The sequence below is a fragment of the Ctenopharyngodon idella genome, chromosome 10 (assembly GCF_019924925.1).
Source record: "Ctenopharyngodon idella isolate HZGC_01 chromosome 10, HZGC01, whole genome shotgun sequence".
Taxonomy (NCBI): domain Eukaryota; kingdom Metazoa; phylum Chordata; class Actinopteri; order Cypriniformes; family Xenocyprididae; genus Ctenopharyngodon; species Ctenopharyngodon idella.
Genome location: NC_067229.1, coordinates 13,739,952 through 13,762,124, shown reverse-complemented (window position 1 = coordinate 13,762,124; position 22,173 = coordinate 13,739,952). Strand labels below are relative to the sequence as shown.

Below are 22,173 nucleotides of genomic sequence, written 5' to 3'. Positions count from 1 at the left end.
TTAAAAGGAATGTTTATCCAAGAACACTTGCAGAATCAAAAACTAATCTGGAGATCAGATTTTTTTTGTTTGTTTGTTTGTTTTTGTAACTCCAACCAGAGTGCAATATATTAAATTACATTTATATTACGTTATTGCAATTTATTAGCATGCAAGTTCCCAGGGAATTAAACCCAAGATGTTGGTGTTGCTAAAATTAAGATTTTAAAGACATTTTATTTTCTGTAAAGCTGCTATGTGTATTGTGAAAAGTGCTATACAAATAAATTTGACAATAAATTGATAATGAAATTCAACTGGGAAACCATCCTAATTCTGTTTATATCTATCTTTCTCATGCATTGGTTCTGATTGGTTGTTTCCTTTATTCAGCCAGCTGCAGTGAAACCTAATCAAAGCTGCTCCTCTTCCTGTTAGTTTTAACTTCCAGATGGCAGACAAACCACGCCATTGTCCAAAAATGAGATGAATCGGTATATAAATAACAGGTCTGTACAATCAGCTTCAGTCATCAAGTGGCTCAAACAGGAAATCCGTCACTTAAAATTGCTGCAAATTACAGTGCAAATTAGTACACTGTTTAAAAAAACCCCTTTATAACACATGGTCACATTTTCAGAATTTGCAATGGCAAATTGGTGCATATATTTGAAATTTTTCTAGCACATTATTTTACTGGTCTTTTACTGCTTTACTGTAAATTTTGAGGAGGATTATGTTTTTAAGTATTTTAATTTTGTACTGTAAAAATACATGGATAGTTTAGTTTTGATAGATTTTCACATTAATTATGTGTCATCAAAGACTTTAGATATTCAAACACGGTGCCCTCAGATTACTATGAATGGGAGAAAGTGCAACGCACAATATTGGTCCCACAAAACTGGTCCAGCTTGAAAAATGCAGATTTTTTTTTTTTAATCATGATTGGAAAGTTCAGAAACCAAATTTATGAGACAGACTTCATTGGTGATTTCAAATATTAAATTTAATCATAAGCTTGGTGAACAGCTTTGGAGAATTTGATGTTTCCCCATTCAAAGTGATAGGAGCTGCACTTGCATGACTGAAACAGCTGCCCGAGAGGCGTTTCAAAGATGGCCGCCGAGTGAAATGACTTGACTTAAAAGGACTTTAACAGTATTTAACAGTAAAAATTATTCAATTCAATATCCAATTTAATCCAAAAAAATGTATTTCACCATGGTAAACAAATAAACAGCTTTTTTAATGTAGCATTGTTTTAATTTTTTTTAGTTCATATTACAAACATTTTTAAAACTGATTCATCTTATGCAGATTATGTTTATATTTCTTATACATTGTGACGTTCCTGGCATACTATATGGTTTCTAAAAATAGGCGACAAGTTACATGGTGTCCTTTTAAAAACATATCCAAAGCTTTAAATATATGAAAAACTAGCCCCTGGACCCATGGGAAACCTTGAATCCTTGTAACCTTGAAACCACATGGACATGGTGTGACTTCAACCATGAGATCACATGACCGCCAATATCCACAGACTATACATTCACTTGTCTCTCTGCCAATGTTCACCTCCTGCTATACAAAGACAGGAACACGTGTTTTTTTTTTTTTTTTTTTTAACCACCCCAGTGAAGGAAGCACACAGACAGTAAATGTAAATCCCAGAAATTACATCAAAAACAGTTCAGGGTACAAAAGTCTGGGACCACTAATGAAAATGCACCTATTCACTTTCTGTAAAATTTCATATTGAGCTTCTGACATTTAAGCAAATCTGACATTTTGTACAAAAGAGTTTGCATAATATTTTTTATGTGAGGATAATATTTTTAATGTGGTCTCAGACTGACACATTGAGTAAATGTCAGTCTACTTTACAGTATACAGATATCTTTAATCCTTTTAAACTGGTTCTGCTCTCCAGGCTTGCTACTTAAAACAATCATTTCCATGTCAGTTGGCAGAGAAAGAAGACTACTAGGATTTAAAAATGGCTTGGCTGAACAATAAATGCATTAAGGTTATTATCAACCTTCTCTAATACATTTATCATGGTAGTTTCAGATATAAATATACTAATTTGTGAGATTTATAATATTTATATTTTCGGAAAAATCAATAAAATGTGCAACACGTGCATCTCCCGCATGCATATTAACAGGGCATTGAACTGGAGTAAAATACCCCACGCAGTTCATTGAATTCATGTTTGCACAAAGAGAAATCAAATACAATAACAACAACAGCACATGAAACAAAAGTCTCACTTTTAAAACTAACTTTGTAAATTAATATGATAGTTTATCTCCAAAAGTAGTAAAATTGCATTGAGTTAAGTTCAAAGGCAAATTTCTTAAACTAAGTGAAGAAAGAAATAAGTTTTATAATCACTTACCCACATCATCCTCATGATAAATGATGGAATGGTGGTCAGAGTTGGAGGTAGAGTATCTGTCAGTGGGCTCGACGTAAAACGTCCCATTGGCTGTTGTGATGGAGCCTTCAAACTGACCCTCAACAACAGAACCTTGACATGAGGATTCACTGTCATCTTTGAGACAGAAAACAGTTTTATCTTAGTAAAATTAATTATAGATAACAAGCTGTGTGGCTGCCAAAACAAGAAGTCCTACCTTCTAGTACTCCTGAGAATATGTGAGAGAGATCCACCATCTGAGTTTCATCTTCTGACTGGACCTTAAAATCTTCTGTGAAGCCATTTACATCTGGCTTGAGACGCAGGTGGAATGCCCTAAAAAGAAGTCAGTGCTTAATAAAAGTTCGTAAGTGCATATTCAAGTATGGTTGGATAATGCAGATGTCTTGACGTCTGAAAAGTCATAGGTACCTTTGAAAGGCGTTGAAGTCTAGATGAAGCTCTTGATTGTTTAGATGTGTCTCGCGTCTGATACGCTGGTGTTGTTGTTTTAAGATCTCTCGGTCATAAGACAGGCCTTCATAGTGTTTTATGTACTTGCTAATGTCTTGTAAAGCTTCTGAAATATTTGGATCAAGATATAGAGGGTTCAATTTGAGACCAATTTATTTATTTACCATAAATCTTCAGACATCTAAACCCCAATGTAGTTTTGTATTATATTGAGTAAATCACTCAATATATTGATAATATATTGAGTAAATCAAAATATACGTGTTTTTGCGTTTCAACTGCACTATTTTCTTAATTGTTTTTCAATGTAAATAACATTCTCTAGACTAGACAGGCATCTTTGACCAGTTAGCATTAGCCGTTACGCTTTTTTGGCTAAAGGTTGCAGCTTTGGTTGCAGACTTGCCTTCCAGTGGCTTTGGCCACACCGCATCTCACGCATTTTCTTGCGCACGAGAGACACCACGTCAAATTAGAAGTTTTTTTTAAATTTTTTTATTGAACATTTTCCATTTACAAACTCAAGAAACAACAACTCATATGAAAACATAACAAATATACATAAATGCACAAAATTCTATATTCAGTCATAAAGCCTACTTTGGCTGCGTCTGAAATCGCACACTCTCTTGAGTAGGTAGCCTACTTATTTTGAATAAGTTATTACTTAACGGCCGCTAAAAAAGTATGTTCTATATGGTATGAGTGTGTGTAGTATGAATGAAATACTAATCCACAATGAAATACATACTAAATCCACCATGTTGTTACTGTCATGTGACCTACCAGCGTCAGTTGCGTCGCTTCACTGCTATTCACAAATCCTTTCACGTGGCCTCATAGGATAGTTTACGAAGCCCCGCACATGGCATGCAAAAAAAAAAATTAAATCGTGTGCACGATTTACTATTTCGTTCCCTCGATTTACTAAATTGTGCGCACGATTGACTAATTCATTCCCTTAAATTACTAAATCGTGCGCATGATTTACTATATGTATCTTGGCAACTGTACCATTTTATTGTCATGTGACTATATATTTTAGATCCACCCATCATTTCTGCTAGACTGTGAAAAGGAGAAGCACATTGGAGGATTGGAAGTCGCTTATTTACTTTAAAAACTGTTTTTGGCTTGTCAAAGTAAAATTTTAACATTACAGATGTAATGGTTGTTTCCTCAAAGCAAATTTGTCCAGGTCTAAAACTATTTATGATGCATATTGGTGATTTAGCAACGTATAAAACCATGCAAATCATTTAGCTAAATATTATTCTGAACTGGTAAGCTAGCTAGCTTTTCCTAAAATGGCAGCTATGGGGCAAAGTGAGCCAAATGCTGTGGGGTAAATTGAGCCGGCGTTTTAACTTACCCCACCATAAGGCAATGAATTCAAGTTAAATCTGAAGTATAAACTGGTGTCATTTCAACGTAATATTAAGCAACTGGTTTAGTTTATCTTTATTTTCGAGTTTATTTGATAGGGATAGTGTACAAGTACACCAAATCCTTCTCTGATACGAACCAGAGGATGTTTAATCATATATATCTTTCCACCTGTAGTCTCTAATGGCCTAACATGGTCGACATTGCAGAAAAACTACCATGTCAAGAACTATTCTGCCTTCTGCCAAATACTATTCAGTATTTTGACTAAAATGTTTATTAGTTTCAGTGACATTTATTCATTCTTATTTAGTTTTTATTTAATTTTGCTCAACAAACTCTCTGTTTAGTCTGTTTATGGGAAGGTTACAACTTTGATGTTCAACATATTGTTTCAGAAATGCAAACAATTAAAGATGCTAAATGTTCAACTTCATTTGGTTGGTTTTATGTTGTTTAATTTAGCTTTAAAAAAAGAAATGTTTGTAAAATATTTTTACAAAGAATATTTGTAAAAGGAAATTTGATTATTAAATTAGTTTTTAAAATATGTACATTATCTTTAAAATTTCACATGGGTTTGATTCAGATTCAGTTAGATGGTCAGTTTACACCCACCTACTGACTCGGCTCAACTTACCCCTAACCTGGGGTAAATTGAGCCAGAGGAACACTTTTTTATAAGAAGCCATATTTTTAGAACCCTTTGTCATAGATGTATTCTGATCATTTAAAATGATAGGAAATTACTGAAACATCCTGAAATTACTTTAAATACTTTCATTGTACTTCTGCCTCATTTTCCCTTATCTCGAGGACCACATAAGTAAAAAATGGCTCATCTTACCCCACTCTCCCTGTTTTCACCTACTATATAGTAGGAAAGTATGCGATTTCGGATGCAGCCATTATCTATGTTTAGTGTCCATATTCGTATGCATAAGTACTCATAAGACAGAGAAAAAAATCAATATAAAATAAACAATCAAAAATTCAAACATTAAGGGAGGCTGAAATAATACAATACAAGCTTTAAAAGAATGAATAGCATGTACTATATATTAAAATGTCAAGTTAAAAGTTCCTCAATGTGGGCCAATCAGAAGAAGTCGGGGGCGGGGCAAGCATCACAAGCGCGTTTTAAAATCTAACCTAAAGTGGATTTGCTGGTCTGTTGACTGGTTTTAGAGAGGTTTGGGGCACTTTTCAGCTGGTCAAGCTAGCAGACCATGGTACTCGCCCCCAGCTAAACACTACGTTGGGCAGCCTGGGAGACCAGCCAAACAGTTTAGGCTTGTTTAAGCATTTGTTGTTGTTGTTGTTGTTGTTTGTTTGTTTTTTAGGAACTCTGTTTGTCGGCCATTTCTGCTATTCACTTCTTTTTTTTTCTTTTCTGAGCACATTACTTAAAATGCATCTAGACACCCCTGTTCTGTGCCGCACTTTTTCTTTTTCTTTTTCTTTTTATCATATTTAAAATGCAAGAACGCATTCCGTGTAAACAGCTCCTAATGCTCACATAATGCTATAGTGTTTTGAGTGGCTCAAGTTAAAACAACCTACCTGTCTTGATAATAATCTTTGGACTAAAATCTTTATAACAGTATGTGACAAAAGAGTAATAGCATACCTCACCACCACAAGCCATAGCACAAACGGTGCAGGTCAAGTTACGTGCCAAAGTATAATACTTTGTGGTCTGTTCAAATCTCTAAACCTAAGTATGAACAACAATAGTGTTGCTTACTTTAAGACCACTAACTATGATTTGTTTTCTTATAGTTGAGTAAGAAAGAACATCTTATTTTGATGCAGACAAGTTGAGGCAAACTACAATGACAGAGGCCAAAAAAACTAGTAAACTAGACAAATGTCCTTACATTGACCTCAGATAAGCCCACCACCTGCACACAAAGCATAAAGAGATATCTTACCTATAAAATGTCCTCTAGATAAAATACAAATAAGCAGACAAATCTTGGAAGCACTCAAAAGTGTGGCTACCATGTTTTCTTAGCTCACTAGATGCTTGAAACCTAGGAATGTTTCTGGTTTCACATGCCTGAACTAGACTAACTAGGCATATTCAGACTTGTTTATCTGTTTTGAAGGAGGACCACAATTCAGTTTCAGAAGTATAATGGGAATCTTTAATGAGGTTTGCTCTACACAATGACATGTTGGGCCCCCACATTCATGTTCTTCCAAGGCTTTTAAAATGATTTTTTTCTTTTTCTTTTGGGAAACAGTCCAGAAATCATTGTATAGTTGACTGCAGGGGAGTACAGAAATTCTCATGGGTGTGTGGTACAGTAATTGAATTTCCAGCTCTGCTCAGGTTCTGCTCCAAATGGCTCGGTCCACATGTCGACGTATTTGCAGAAGGAAACAGTTGCCAGTTCAAACATTGTTCAGACCTGAAACAATGGACAATATCATTTTGGACTGAGGACAACCAGCAGTTCTTGGATAATAGTTCAGACAGTATTGAAGAGAGCACAAATTTATGAAGAATTTCTTGGAACATTTAAGCAGTATGATCTATAATGAAAGTTTTATGGCCTCCAGGCTTTCCTAGGAATGAAAATCTGTGTCTGGCTCCACCTCCAAAACCTCCAGCCAGGATGTGATTGGCCACCAATGCACGACCTGATCTAAGTTAGTGACATCATTCAAGATGCCTCCCCAGAAGGCATCAGTTTAGACAGAGGTTACTTTAGGACATTGTGGAACTGAAACACCATACACCAACTTCACCTCCCAGGACGTCGTCTGTTACAAGTCACTGGAGTCAAACCAAAGGTTCCCCTCAGTTCCTTTGAACTTTATTTGTTGCAAATTACTCTAAAACTGTTAATCATATGGAATGACCATCACAATCATGAATTCCCACCCCCAACTAAAATTTGCACTGCAGTGGTTTGTATCGAAGAGTGAAAAACGACACCCCACATTACCATGGTTAATTTCAAGCTAGCAATGCACAATATCCCCCGTAGAGTTTGTTGTCATGATGATTAACTGAAAACAGATTCAGAAGTGAATGCAGAGCCTCAATTTTGGGACAAGGCCACCCCTGACTTATAAATTAAATTCTGAGAACATCTGTACTATAAGGAACTACCACATGGGTTCAGGAAATACACCAAAATAAAATATTCAGGAAACCATTTTCTCTTGGCCATAAGGTTTAGTGACACATGGTAACTTAAGGGTTATTATTAGATACATTAGTCATCTAATACTGCAGTGAATAGACTTGCACAATATGACCTCTTGATCTTCTAACATGACATTTAAAATCATGTAAAAAGTTCATTTATTTATAACAGTTTATTAGATTAAAAGCCACAGTCCTCCTACGACATGGAAGTCAAGCTCTGAATAATCAAGATGTATTGAGCAATTGGCTGGTGGTCATGATGGTAATGCCATCCATTAATTCAGTGTTTCAATATGCCAATATAACATCAACCTGTAACCAAGACTACAGAGATGCCACATATTATCCGTGTTTGCTAAGGCAACCATCACTATTACCAAATTAACCCCAAATACTAAATGAACCAGTTCAGATTGGATATGAAACATTCTAGCATGGTTTCCTCACAAACAAACAAACAAAAAAAAAAAAAAAAAAAAAAAGTAAAAATCTTCTGCCAGCATTCTTCAATTCCAGCAATATTGCTTAGACTAAGAGCGCCATCTAGTGGCAACAACACTAGCGTGTGCTTTATAAGAAAACGAGAGTACCTCCTTTATGTAAAGAAAACTCCACAATTTTATTGAAACATCAAAAACAATTGAACAACATGTTCATGGTTTCAAAGACAGGTTTCATTTTAGCAAAACATTCCTGAGCATTCAACAAGTGAAAACAGAAAAGCCTAAAATCTAAAGATGTGGAATGGAGGGGGGGAATCAAAATAAAAATGTCAATCTTTACACAATGTAACCAATTATCTGTTTGTCTTAACACCATGAAAATAAAAGTGGACTTAAAAAATACAATTACAAAGCAAGATTGGCAATGTACAAGCTGCAAAGTTTCTTTTCACATAACAGATACACAAGGGAAGAGGTTTTAAGTTAATAGCGGCGTCCAAAGGCTCCGCCACCCTGTATTCCACTACCCTGCATCATCTGATTCGGTCGATTTAAGGCTCCAGAGAGTGACTGGGATGTCCCTGTCTGCATGTATCCACCTCGGCTATGGAGTAGACATATATTATTTTCATGTGCAACAAAAGAAAACTAGCATTATTTTCCCATGATACTTAATTTACAAAGTCTAGCCATGACAAACAAAAGCCTAAATCTTGATACCTTGCCATTCCACCTCGTGCCATGTGACCCTGTCCCGGGACACCTCGATCTGCTCCTAAAAAGAAAGGTAGTAAGTCACATAGGAGGATAACATGCAACTTTTTGAAATTGACAGAACAAAACATCAGACAAACCTTGCCAGTTTCTGTCCCCGTCCATTTTACGTCCAGGCTCCCAGTCCCTGTTGTCACGACTTTAAACAAGAAGCAAAGCAAAACAAATGAGTGAAGAGAATTTGCGACCATTTAAAGAAGCGGCACATCTGACTAGATAAGACAAAATGACTTACCTGCCTGGCACCGGCCTCATAGGATTCATTCCACGCTTGTCGAAGCCACCACCCCAGTTGTCACGACTGTCCCTGCCATGTCTGTCCCGATCTGAAAAGTGCTGTAAATTGAGAAAAGAGGATGAGATGCTTTCCAATCCAAGGATCAAATCTAATGAAGGGCTTTTCTGTGAAGGGCTTTTCTTACCTGGTTGTCTCGGTCTCCTGACAAACCACCTCTGTTGTCTCTCCTGTTTGTAAAAGGAATATAGATCAGTACAATATAGTAGCAAAATCTATAGACAAATATCTAGATGGTTGGCTGCTGTTAGACAGAACTGGCATTACCTGTCCATCATCATATCATCCTGATAGCGGCTGCGGTCTCTGTGGTCAAAGTCTTGGTAGCGGTCTTGGCGTCCAAAATCCGACCGTCCATAGCGATCGTCCATTGTCATTCTCTTCATCTGCCAGTCATCTTTTCTGTATATTTTGGAAAAAAAAAAAAAAAAAAAAAAAAAAAAAAATTGGAATACAGACATTTTGCATCCCACAATCTAGGGCTGCACAATATATCGAAATATCGTAAATGTACATATTGTGATATGCATATTGCAATTGCTTACAGAATGATTTTAATACTTTAAAAGATTATGAAAGATTATGAGTCCATGTGACTACAATGGTTCAACCTTAATGTTATGAAGCGTCCAGAATACTTTTTGTGCGCAAAAACAAAACAAAAATAATGACTTTATTCAACAATTTTTTCTTTTCCTTGTCAGAACGCCAGCTTAGTATTGGCCGACGCTGTTCACGTGAGCAGCACGACGCATGAGTGTGATGCTGACGCAGGAGCCGGTCAATACTGAGCCGCAGTTCTGACGTAGAACCCAGAAGCACTGCACTGTGTTCACTACGTCAACAGCATAGGAGAATGACAGGGAAGAGAAGAAACTGCTGAATAAAGTCGTTATTTTTGTTTGTTTTTTTGCACACAAAGTATTCTCGTCGCTTCATAACATTAGGGTTGAACCACTGCAGTCATGTGGACTATTTTAACGTGTCTTATTACGTTCCTACCTGTCTTACTACCTTGAAATTGATTATGAAGTGGCCGTGTATAGGGAGGTCAGAGAGCTCACAAATTTTCTCAAAAATATATCAATTTGCGTTCCGAAGATGAACGAAGGTCTTACGGGTTTGGAACGACATGAGAGTGAGTAATTAATGACAATTTTCATTTGCGGGTGAACTAACCCTCTAAATGGTATTAGGTGCAATAAGTGAAGTACACGCGCACACAGGAAGCTGCCTCTCGGACAGCGCGTAATCATAATTTCAGATCTCTTATGCAGCTTATATGGGCAAATACACACAAAATTATGTCAAAATGCCCATCTTTGCGAGTATTCACGTAAACACAGCCAGATAAGTCTTAAGTGGAGTAAACAGTTAAGCAAGCACGCATGTAACAATATATTGGATCCGTGCAGCTCTTTAAGTAGCTTTTATTTTGTAGCTTTGATAAGAATCAGTGTCTATTTAATTCATACAGTGAAGACTAAGCAGTGTTTTATTTTCACATTTGATTATTCAATTTCTGTTAAATAAACCTAATGTAAGCCTACAAACCCTAAACCGCCCGGTTTACACTAATGTTAAAATGACATTTTTTTTAAATGTAGCCAATGCTACAGTAAAACACTGCTGTTCACTTTCAGAAGTTTTAGGGATGCTTTCTTCTCTTAAAAAAATAGAATGTGAAACATGTATGTTGGTTATATCATTTTTTAGTTTTTAAATATATTTCAATATAATTTAAATTTATTGTACACACTTAAAGCAATCGTATCGCTTAGCGAATATCACATTACTTAAGTTATCGCATATCTCTTCAATATGGTGCAGCCCTACCACAGTCAAAGCTGACAAATCAAGATGCTCCAGCTTAATGGACTTACCCAAGGAATCAAGTAGAGTTGCAAGTGGGTGCTTTTACTGGTTTGGCAAAACTGTTACTGGGACTTCGGCAACCCTACTTTATGCATACCTGCCATCCATGTCGTAAGGCCTCTTGATGGGACGCCGGTCCTGTTCAAAGCGGAGCTGATCCTGTTGCCGTCTCAGCTCCTCCCTCTCCCGATGAATGCGTTCCTGCTCGCGACGCCGCTCGTACTCTATTCTGAGACGTTCACGCTCCAGGAACTCGCGCTCCCTGCGGTCGGCATCCAGCCGCTGTTTCTCCACCTCCAGCCAGTTGCGCTTCCTCATTAGTCTCTCCCTCTCCTCCCGCTCCCGAAAGAGGCGGATGCGCTCACGCTCCGAACGGCTGTCACGGTCTCGCTCGCTGCATCATAAATAAACACCAGTTGGAAAATTGCTAGATTGATTTTAGATCAAGAATAGACCAGGGCCTAAGGACAGAAGCATCAAATTTACCCAGAGTGCCTGCGTCTCTCCACCTCTCTAATCTCTCGTTCCCTCTGCCTCTGACGCTCTCTCTCTCTCTGCTCCTTAATTTGGTCAAAGGACAAAATGTCCTTCCTATCCTTGCTGGAGGATTTACGATCACGACTCTTAGTGCTCTGAAACAAAGATTATAGTGTCATTTTAACACTTGCAAAACAATACAAGGCAGTCAGGATCATAAAAGTTACAACCACAAAACATACTCGTTCTTTGCTTTTTGTCTTCACGCTGATGACTGGCTCTCCTTTTGACTTGTCCATCACGACAGTCCTCTCTCCTCCTTGCTCTGTCATGGCAAGATTGAAGCATTAAGATCTGGATACCTTTGCATATTACTTAAGGTAGTAACAAATGTGAATGCAAGCTATTCTTATTACCTTTTCCATCAGAGCTTTCAGTCTTCTCATCCTTGTTCTCAGATCTGCAAGGATGAAGGCATGTGATGAGACCATTACAGTTATTTGGCATGCAGAGATGTCTGTAAATACCATTGATCTACAACTTACTTCTCGGTCTTGGAGTCAGAGGAGTGTCTTCTCTCACTGCCAGACTTTTTGGTTTCATTTTTGTCAGCAGGCTTCTTTCCAGCAGGCTCGTTCTTGGCCTTAATACAGATACAGATCAATCAATTAGCTTTGACTCCACATCTCACATCAATAATGCTGTCGGCCACCTAATTCCGATGTAAAAGAGTTTAGAAAAAAAAAGGCATTTGTACACTAGACAAAGCTTTTTGATGAAGATCCATTTTAAGGGAGTGAAGAGTCCATTTTGAATAAAATTGGAATACAATGAATAGGATCTCCAAAAGTAAAAATTGTCATTGGAGAATGAGAGGCACCAATGGGCACTTGCAATGATCTCTAGCGAACTCTAGTGTGTAACAAAACCCTAATAAACAACAACCACATACCCTTTCAACTGATATCATCCGGCCATGCAGTTCGGTTCTGTGCAGATGGCTGATGCACTTTGTGGCCTCCTCAGTAGAGCACATCGTAACAAACCCATAGCAGCGAGCACCTGGGCTTCGGGCGTTTGTTACTACTTTCGCGCCAACAACCTGCAAGTAGTAGCAAACATGGATCAAGACACTGTCCAACCTAAGAACTTAATTTTCAATGTGCAGTTTTCCTTAACATGCAGACCTTGCCATATTTGCTGAACAGATTCTTTAGATCTGTCGCTCTAGTGGTTGAAGAGAGTCCACTGACCCACAGGTTCTTTCCGCTAGCAGCAGCACTACCTGATGGGGCACAAGATCAATTTACAAAGTCTAGAAACAATTTCTTGGTCAAAAGTAGTAGTTCATCGCACACCCACCTTTATCATCTTTCGACTCAGGCTTGGTTGATGTATCCTCATCACCGCTAGAGAAAAAGAAAATAGTATTATGAGAAATTGAATGGGAATTTTGAATGGGATCACCAGTGTTGATTAACAAATACCCACCTAGTGAAAACACAAGCTCAGTCAATGAACAAAGATTTGGATATTACAATTTGAATAGTCATGTGAAGCCCAATTACGTTAAACATACCTTGGACTAAAATGGCAAAACAAATTTCTGGTACATTACTTTTTGAAGGTAGAAAAAAAAAAAAAGACAAAATGGTAGACGAAATGCGCAGTCGTTTACACCTCCCAAGAGCACCCATACTTGTTAACAAAGGAGCCAATGAAACAGAGAAAGCCATTGTTCTAGTAGACAGAAAACAACAAACCTCTTTTTCTGATCATCACCACCACCCTGTACAGAGGACTCTTTGACTTCCGAAGACTCAGCAGGTTCAGTCTTCTTGCATTCCTCATCCGCTTCTCCTTTAGACGCCATTTCCGAATCAACTGCGCTTTCGATATCGCGCAGACATGTTTCGCTAGCATTAGCGGCCTGAGTAGAAGTGCTCTCAGAGTCCACCAAATTGTCCTGAACATTTTCTTGGTCCTTGCTTGTTGAATCGACTTCACTTTGCTTTGATGCGTCAACGTCCACTTCGCAGGCTGACGATTCTGCTTCCAAATTGGCGGCCTCCTCTGTGTTAGCGAGGTCGTGCACATTGTCTTCCTCTTTGTGAAAATCCCAGACTGAAGATTTCTCGTCTTCAGTCGGCTCTTCAGTGAAGTCTTCCTTAAGCGGCTCTGATATACAAGACCCGGCTACTTTCTCACTTTCTACGGATTTAACAGGAATAGAATGGCACAGAGTTTAATCACTTCTGAGACATTGCAATGTTATCGTGGAACTGGAATAGGACGTGGCCCTCTGCTTTCTCATACACAAGCAAAGGCAAGCTACCCTAAGAAGAGACTGGAAAAACCAAAGCGAGAACAAGCAACAAGCTTCCAGACAACAGGCCATTTCTTTTCAGTTCACCTGCACCCCGAAGCAGAGGGCGCACTGTTGACTAGGGAAAGCCACAAGACCTGCACCACATCCGAGTGTCCATCGTCGACTTTAGTACTTGAAGTGTCCATGATAAGGAAGAAGCAGCTTGTGCTGTCTTTACAGGAAATGGGTTTCTTTTCAAACAAGCAAATGGTCCATTAGTGAAATCTCCAATTAACAAACTTTGAGTCCTACAGTGATTTTGCTTCAGCATGATCCAGGTCTTCTTGTCTTCTCTTTGTTGTCTTCTTTAAGCAACCTAGAAACACTAAATTGCATCTGCAACAACCATTTAAACCAACCAATGTACTAACTGAAACAGGTTACTGGCTCTCTGTATTTCTGCACCTTCCAAAAAAAATAAAGCATGCGAGTGGCTATAACATGGTTCTAAATTAATATAAATGCCCATTGTCAGCAATGCAGAAAGCCAGTAATCAACTTTGGATTTCCAGTCTCTTTTTCCTGAGTAACCTGATACATTTACACTAAAGGACCTTAAGGCTTCACCCTGACTTTAACAGCAATCCCAGAGCCCCATACAGTACCTTTTTCGCTTTTTGTATCCTCGCATCCATGCTCTCCATCATCCTCCTGCTAAAGATAGAAAATGAGTGAAGATAAACAGAATAAACCCAACCATAGGCATATAATTTGCGGGTCGGACATGTCCCCTCCACTTTTTGCCAGGGTCAATATTGTCCCCACCACGAAGTTCTATGTCAATAAATTAAACAATGTAATACTGGAATTGATTTCTGGACATTGTAATATTATTATTTGTGCATTAATATAATTGTACATTTTTAGTGTAACCAGCAATCCCCAAGTTTTTGGCCGAAAGAGAAAAACGGCTGAAAATGAGAGCCGAAAATATATGCCGCCTCAGTGTTCAGCACTCAGGTTTCACTTTTGTGACACGCCGCTCAATATACCGCTCTACGCATGTGCACTTGCTCAGTTGCTCACGGCCCATGTGAACGCTCCACTCATGAGCCACTCATGAGCCGCTCATGCACATCGGAAAAGCAAAGTCTTCTAAAATAATGTGCCAACATGAAATTTATATGTAGTAGTATACTTGTTTCTGTTTGCAATAGCCCTACTGTGCTGGGCGTTTTGGTATAGACGTAATGGGCAATGCTGGTAAAATGATGCTAACCTCTCGTTCACTGATCTGCTCGCCGCTCCACTCTGCTCACATGCTCTGATAATATTAGCTTTGTAGGACTATACATTATTTGGATAATTGGTCAAAATATAAATCTGTTAAATCTGATTGTGTTGCATAAAACTGAATAAAAGAATATTATATCTGTTTAACATTTTCTGTCCAATTTTACTGTTGGACAGAATCATTAAATTAGTAAATTCAGTATCATTAAAATTACATTTCATTAAAAAAGTCTAATATCACAATTGTACAAACAAAAGCTAATTTAAAATAAAAAAAAATATAGCTGCAAGCAGCAATTATCAGGGTTCAAGCATTTTAAGGCCTTTAAGCACTTGTGCAAGATTTTACATTTTATTAAGTAAGCATGTAACCACTTAAATTATAAAGGAAAAGACCATTTACAGGCAATACCGGCAATTTACCATTGAAAATATATGGTTTTTAACGCTTTTTTAGAGTTCTTGAGGTTGAGCCAAAAACCTAAGACTAGTTTGCGAAAGTTGGTTTTTGAAATAATCTCCAATAATTAAATGATTCGATGGACAGCAGCGGTCCTAGAGGCAAAGTTGCTCAGAGTGAGGAGTTCTACCATGTGGGCGTACGTGCGCATGAATGTCGTGGGCGTACGCGAAAAATCGTGTATGACACGATGCTTTATGCACGTGAAAAACACGATGGCGCCCCCGATGGTCGATTTCTTTAGAATTTCTCACAGGCCATGGCAATTTTCAAGTCGCTCGGATTAACGGTGAAGTAGTTATAGCCGTTTTAGTAAAAGTGGCTCCACCCACCTCAAACGTTTTGGCGGCCCTTAGGGACTGTGAATCGGAATTAACTTTTTTTTGATAACTATTGACAATCAGACTCAGAGAATCTCGCTTCACTGGTTTGGTTCCAATTGGGTCAAAAACCAAGGACTAGTTCGCAAAAGTAGGTTTTTCAAAAAATCCAAAATACCCGGACATTTCACCAGGGCGACGAGCAAATCCGATGCATGTATCTTGTCCGCCTTGAGCCAAGGATTCCAATGATATAAGACTTGAGCCTAGGCCTAACGGTTCAGGAGTTATGAGCCATTTTGTACTTTTGACCACTGTAGCACCCCCTTCAGGCCAATCAGGGCGAGCCTTGGTGACGTTGTAGGTGGTAGGAGTACTACTAGCTCTCAAGTTTCAAGTCTCTACAATGTACGGTTTGGTCTGCCCGATCACTTTTATGGGAGAATGCTGATCCTTGGAAAATTTAACAATTACAATAGGGTTTCAGAGCTACGTGCTTGAACCCCTAAAAAACATTTTTGGTTTCTGCTCTATTCTCATAGCAAGAAAAAAAATGACTGCTTTACATGAAAATGTGATCTATAAAATCATCGTGCATCACAGAAAGACTTGTGTCCATATATTGTCAAAAAGATTTTAAAGACCCCCTGTAGCAAAAATCAAGTTTTTAATGGCGTTTTTATGTCTGTTTGGTGTTTTTAATATGCTTTAAGACAAACAATGTGCAAATTCATAAGTCAACAACATAGGCCTGGCGATAAATATCGATACCGTTTAATCGACGGTGTGTCTTAATCGATAACGATAGAAAAAATGTTCGATATAACTCTCAATATAGTTTCACTGCGTTAAAATGTAAACAGACATGAAGTTCGGTTGCATGAACAACTCTCAAGCTCGCTCTGTCCCAGAGTGACAAGCCAACAAGTTGCTGTGGAGTTCAGTTGCGCAATCACCACGTGAAATCAGAACACACAAACGAGTGCTGTACCTGCCAGCGCCAAGGAGATTGTGAATAAAAAAAAAAAAGGACATATCAGCTTGTCAGTGTGGCAGTTTCATGGTTTCCTTGCGCCTTACAGTTGATCCACTTCAAATATTCTTCGTCTTGAGAGATATAAACAGCTGCACAGTGTTTTCTTCCACACAGTATCTCTATTTCTGTGTTACAAATATTCAAATTATCGTAGAAATGCTGAGATAAGTTTATAGTTCAGATATAAACACTGATGTTTATGTTATCGATCAAAATTGAGCAAATCAGCTTCTGAAAGAAACTTGGCGCTGAAAACTACGCATTTATCGATTACATTGTGGAGATGGGTGTTTATATATATAAAAAAAAAAAAAATTGTATTTGACATTGAATCTTCATTCAACAGATTTTCAAATTCACTGATTCATCCAGTAATTCAAATAAATCAAAAATTTTAAAATAGACTGCAGCAATTAATATTTTGTCAGAACCTCTAGTAATAAATTACATATTTCATTTAGTTAACATTCAAGATCGTGATGTTAGTTTGACCAAACAAAAGTTTCTCAATTTATCCAGAATTGTGCAGCTCTAAGTTTCTTTAACGCTTATTTATTTAATCTTCATAAAATATAAGAAAGATTTGTTTACTTTTTTTTTTTAATTTAAAATTATTTGTTGTTCGCCTTAATTAAAAATGCATTGGTTAAATTAAAAAAATTTTTTCTACTGTCCTTTTTTTGAAAAAAGTTTATGAAACGTTTTTCAATAATTATCGATACCAAACAATATGAAACATTATATCATGATAATTTTCTTTTAGCTGTATCGCCCAGCCCTACAACACCACCGAGCATTTTCTCCTTAAAGTCCCTGTAAAGTCATTTTAAAGTATGTGTAAGTAGAGTTTGTCACACCACAGAAAAATGTGTTATTAACCACTCAGCCAAATTTGAATGATTAAAAAAATCTGCAAGTAAACGAAGTTATCAAAATCTCGACAAAATGCTCTCAAACGCTGGGGGCGTGTCCGCTGTCGGCGCTGAAACCACACCCACTCGCGAGAGCAGCCGTCTCAACTGACTTGTCTAATGAGTCAAACATACTGATGCATATAAAAAGAAACACGTTAGAGGGTTGCAAATTTTAGTAGAGTTACTGTGGACTACCTACTAATTATAACATAAGCACACACGGCAACTTACACTCATTGGGGGGACGTACTGTCGACTGTTGTCGAGTCGACAAATGACGGTGCCGCGAGACGGGAGGATGAAGGCAGAGGCGGGAGATAGTCTGTTCAGCCCCATTCACCAAAAACAGCGGATTATCAATGAATCCCAGCTGTCTGATGAAAGTGTTTAAAACTATCCGGTGTAGAACGATCACTTTAGAGCAAAATTAATCCACCCCTTCTTCATATCATCGTTTTAGGAAATTTAAATAAGGACACCGAGCTGTATTGTATATTATAACAACCATGTAATATGCATTTGCGTGATGAAGGCATTACTAGCTAAATGTGCAAAGGGCTGTATAACTAACGGTAATGACACTCGAAATGGAGCAAGTGAGCCACTGTAGCGTTAGGGGCGGCGCCATGCTTGGTGCGTCATTGACAGTTATATAGTGTTTGGGGCGGGGCCATGCTCGGGGGCTCCTGTGTGTCATCGGACCCTCGTTTTAGCTCTGCCCAAAAAATCCTGAACAGAGAATTGGTGAAAAACTGTTTAATGCTCTAACTTCACAATTCAGCACTACACAATTCACAGTCTTTGTAATGTGTTTCAGCAATACATTTGTAGTTTATAACGTGTTTAGAAACAATTCTCAGAATTGACTTTACAGGGACTGCGGTGAAAAAAAAAAAAAAAAGAAGAAAAAAAAAAAAAAACGTGGTTTGAAATTGCCGGTGTTCTCTGGTTACAATGTAGTTTGTGACATAATCACGTCAATGTGCTGGCGGGCTTTAGCATATCATTAACTATGCAGCGAAGCAGGGGAGTCTCAAGAGAAGCCAGGTTCTCCTGGAATATTTTCCTGCCGATATGAAAAATTAGGTACGTTTAGCAATATAGTGGGCGAATTATGTATGTTTGTATATTACGATGTTATGATGCCTGTATATGCCTTTCTCACCTGATGTTCTAAACTGTTCAAAGCATTTCTAAGGATACTGATTTTTAGAAGGCAGACTGAGATAGTGAACGGGAACATAGTTTGTGTAATGCAGCTTCGAAGCTTTACGAATCTTGTTTCAAATCAGCAGTTCGGAGCGCGTATCAAACTGCCAAAGTCACGTGATTTCAGTAAACGAGGCTTCGTTACATCATAAGTGTTTCGAGATTTCAATGGTTCACCACTGATTTGAAACAAAAGATTCGTAAAGCTTTGAAGCTTCATGAAGCAGTGTTTTGAAATCGCCCATCACTAGATATTGCTGAATAAAGTCGTTATGTTGTTTTTTGTCACAAAAAGTATTCTCGTCGCTTCATAACATTAAGGTTGAACCACTGTGGTCACATGAACTGTTTTAAATATGTCTTTAGTAGCTAACATTTAAAGTGTTAATTGTCTTGCTTGCTATGCAGGCCTCACTGAGCCATCGGATTTTATCAAAAATATCTTAATTTGCGTTCCGAAGATGAACGAAGGTCTTACAGGTGTGGAACGACATGAGGGTGAGTAATTAATGACAAAATTTTCATTTTTGGGTGAACTAACCCTTTAAATGACCATTGATACGTTTGTTTGATTAATTACTAACAATTAATCAATTGTTGATTCTTTGTTAGCATCCCTACATTGAACCCAATGGAACAAACCCGCTCCTTCCCCAAAATGTTAACTTCCTTGAATACCTGACACGGCGCTTCCTGGTTTTCATCCATATCTGCGTCATTAGCCTTTATTTCCTGAAAGCCAAAAAAAGCATCGCTCAGTGTGCAATAAGAACTAGGGTTATTTTTGTTAATTAAAACTAATATACATATAAAATATAAATTAGATGGAAAACTTAAACTAAAAAATTAGAAAAGCTGCCTGGCAATAAACTGAAATGTTTAAGTCAAAGCACTATCATTATTAACAGGAAATAAATAACTAAACCTAAATATAAATAAACTTAAATAGCAAAAAAAGAAGGAAAAAAAAGAAAAAAAAAAAAAGATAAAAGCACATAACGAAATTACTAAGAATTAAACTAAAATTAACATGAAAACTAAAAATAAAAAAAAAGCTCAAAATATTAAAGTTCAAAATATTAATAAACTAAAACAACATTGATAAGAACAGAGCATTAGTATCATTGGCCAAATTTAAAACCTCACCTCCTCCACCTCAGATTTACTCATAACAGCATCATCAGCATCCTCCACATCGTGGTTATTTGCGGCATCCTCCCTCAGGCTGCCTGTGTTCTCATCGTTTGACAAAGTGTCTTGGACCTCCTCGTCATATTCATCTCCATCAGGCCCATCTCCATTACCCATATCGGCTTCATCCAGAACATTCATGTCCATGATATCCATCTCATGAAGGTTATCTGGGATAGCATCTGGGTCATCCTGAAGGAGGTAAAGAATGCTGTTAGTTTTGATAAACCTATGCAAAATAACTCAACCCAGTTCAGATCATATCCTTCAACAACTTTATATTACAGAGCACCTGGCCATCAACAGAGTCATCCTCAAGGGTGCAATCTTCAGGCTCATCAGGTTCATCTTTGCTCTTTCCTATAGACAGAAACAAATAAACACCACTGATTTCAAACCAACTTAAAATCACCATGAAATCAAAACTGACAATTCTTGTTTTTTATGGAATAGTGCAGAATTTATTATAAATGATTAATCGGTGCACATCAAAAATTCATGTGCCCTTTTAATCTTTCATCAAAATATCTGGATGGCGACAATTTGTATTGAGTACAGATCACCCAAAATTAAAGTTTAGAGAAGCTTAATTTAGCATCAAATAGAAGGTCACACATTTGAACTTCCATGTTTAATAATTACTATTAATAAATCAAAAAATAAAATACATTTTTAAGGCTTTTTAAATGCATATAGGCAGGTGCACGCATGTGTCTAACATAATTCTGTTTTTAGCCAAGCAGAATTCTATTCTGGTGGCATCACTGCCCTGTATATAGGGGAGAAAGATCTGATGCTATCCCAAATGTAGCATTTTAATGAACAGTACTTTTTGTTAACCTGTTTAAAATAAATAAAGCCTGTGAGTAGTGACACCCGGAGCAGTGGGCTGCCATTTTTGTTGCGGCGTCCAGGGAGCGATTGGGGGTTAGGTGCCTTGCTCAAGGGCACCTCAGTTGTGGGTAACGAGAGTGGAAGAGAGCACTGTTCATTCAGAAACATTCCAGTTTAACTTTATTTTGGCTTCAAAGTATCATGAGATCAGTATTGTGTATAGAACCAAATCGTGACATGAGTGCATTGTTACACCTTTAATATTTAACTGAAAAACATTAAAACACAAATATCAGTACATCAACGTAAATACATCTCTCTTTTACCTTTTGGAGTTCGTCGAGGTGTTTTCTTAGGCGTTATCTCAAGGTGTACAACAATCTCATCTGGATTTCCGCCCTCTTCTTCAATTGCCTGAAAACGAAAGTATGATACAGTCAAATACAATGATGATTGTCGTCCATTACCTATTGTTTACAGCGTCACAACCATTTTTTATTCACACTGACAACCTACACTTCGCTGCATATTACGTAAGCCTTGAATTCAAAACATCTTGCAAAGCCAGTTTGACGTCTGAAACGGTCAGAGAGTCGTGCATAACAAAACGTGTCATATACATAAACTTATAGGGCTTGCATAACAAATTAACAGTAATAATCCAAAACATCATAATAAAAGCAGAGTTCGAATATAACCGCACATGTACTGCAGTAAGAATCCACCCCAGTAACTTAAGACGATGCAAATCATGTGTATTCCTATGTAGTATCGAGTAGTTGCAAAATGATGAGATATGGATATATCTAGGGGTCCACTTGCCTTTTTGAGTCTCTCTGAAAGCAGGCTCTTATTGCCGCTAACGTCGAGATTTCGGCGCTTCAGCTCGGCCTTCAAATCGATCACTCTCAGCTCCGATAATTTACGAACCCCCGCCTCCACAGGGCCCACATCTGCTGTCGAAGAGTCTGACATGTTTTCAGGTTGTGAATGTTACCGTGGAAATAGACCAATAAGTCTTTTTATTTATCCCGCGCGCACTCAATGGATTTTATGTTGAGCACGATAAACAGCGTTTCTCACTCGAAGCAAAATGGCGCAGTCCACTAGTGCCCTGCGCATGCGTCTGCCTTGAGCTTTTGGCGCATGCGCACAGACGTCATCATAGCAGAGCGCCAGCGCGGGAACGTGAGAATATATTGCAAGAAATGTTTTAGCGGATAAAATACATTCCAGGTGGGAGTAGATATAGAATGTTATAGGTGCACTATTGATTTTGGCCATTTTGGAACAGCTGAGAATCGTTTTAAAATA

General features: G+C 37.8%; 2 protein-coding genes across 4 annotated transcripts in view; both read right to left on the bottom strand.

Annotated features, from left to right (window-relative positions):
- si:ch1073-396h14.1 (disintegrin and metalloproteinase domain-containing protein 10) overlaps positions 1-6,335 on the bottom strand; it is a 29,379-nt gene extending 23,044 nt beyond the window's left edge. The window contains exons 1-4 of the mRNA XM_051909469.1: positions 6,202-6,335; positions 2,840-2,987; positions 2,625-2,743; positions 2,387-2,542 (exon numbers count right to left, since the gene is read on the bottom strand). Of these exons, the coding sequence (XP_051765429.1) occupies positions 2,387-2,542; positions 2,625-2,743; positions 2,840-2,987; positions 6,202-6,274 (496 nt within the window). The 5' untranslated portion in view covers positions 6,275-6,335. The remainder of the gene's footprint in view (positions 1-2,386; positions 2,543-2,624; positions 2,744-2,839; positions 2,988-6,201) is intronic.
- Positions 6,336-8,024: 1,689 nt separating this feature from the next.
- safb (scaffold attachment factor B) lies at positions 8,025-21,980 on the bottom strand. 3 transcript variants are annotated; one of them, XM_051908316.1, is made up of 21 exons: positions 21,682-21,978; positions 21,186-21,273; positions 20,318-20,385; positions 19,981-20,217; positions 19,513-19,566; positions 14,268-14,316; positions 13,058-13,505; positions 12,657-12,703; positions 12,482-12,579; positions 12,247-12,396; positions 11,840-11,937; positions 11,711-11,754; positions 11,537-11,619; positions 11,304-11,449; positions 10,915-11,211; positions 9,210-9,344; positions 9,070-9,112; positions 8,883-8,983; positions 8,728-8,786; positions 8,594-8,648; positions 8,025-8,477 (listed from the first exon to the last, which is right to left on the bottom strand). In XM_051908316.1, the coding sequence occupies exons 1-21, from the start codon at positions 21,832-21,834 to the stop codon at positions 8,357-8,359; spliced, it is 2,574 nt and encodes an 857-aa protein (XP_051764276.1). In that variant the 5' UTR covers positions 21,835-21,978; the 3' UTR covers positions 8,025-8,356. The 3 variants fall into 3 exon arrangements, 2 of the variants coding, with proteins under 2 accessions (XP_051764276.1, XP_051764277.1); XM_051908317.1 differs by having other exon boundaries at positions 14,268-14,313; XR_007932086.1 differs by lacking the exons at positions 8,025-8,477; positions 8,594-8,648; positions 8,728-8,786; positions 8,883-8,983; positions 9,070-9,112 and having other exon boundaries at positions 10,826-11,211; positions 21,682-21,980.
- Positions 21,981-22,173: the final 193 nt, after the last annotated feature.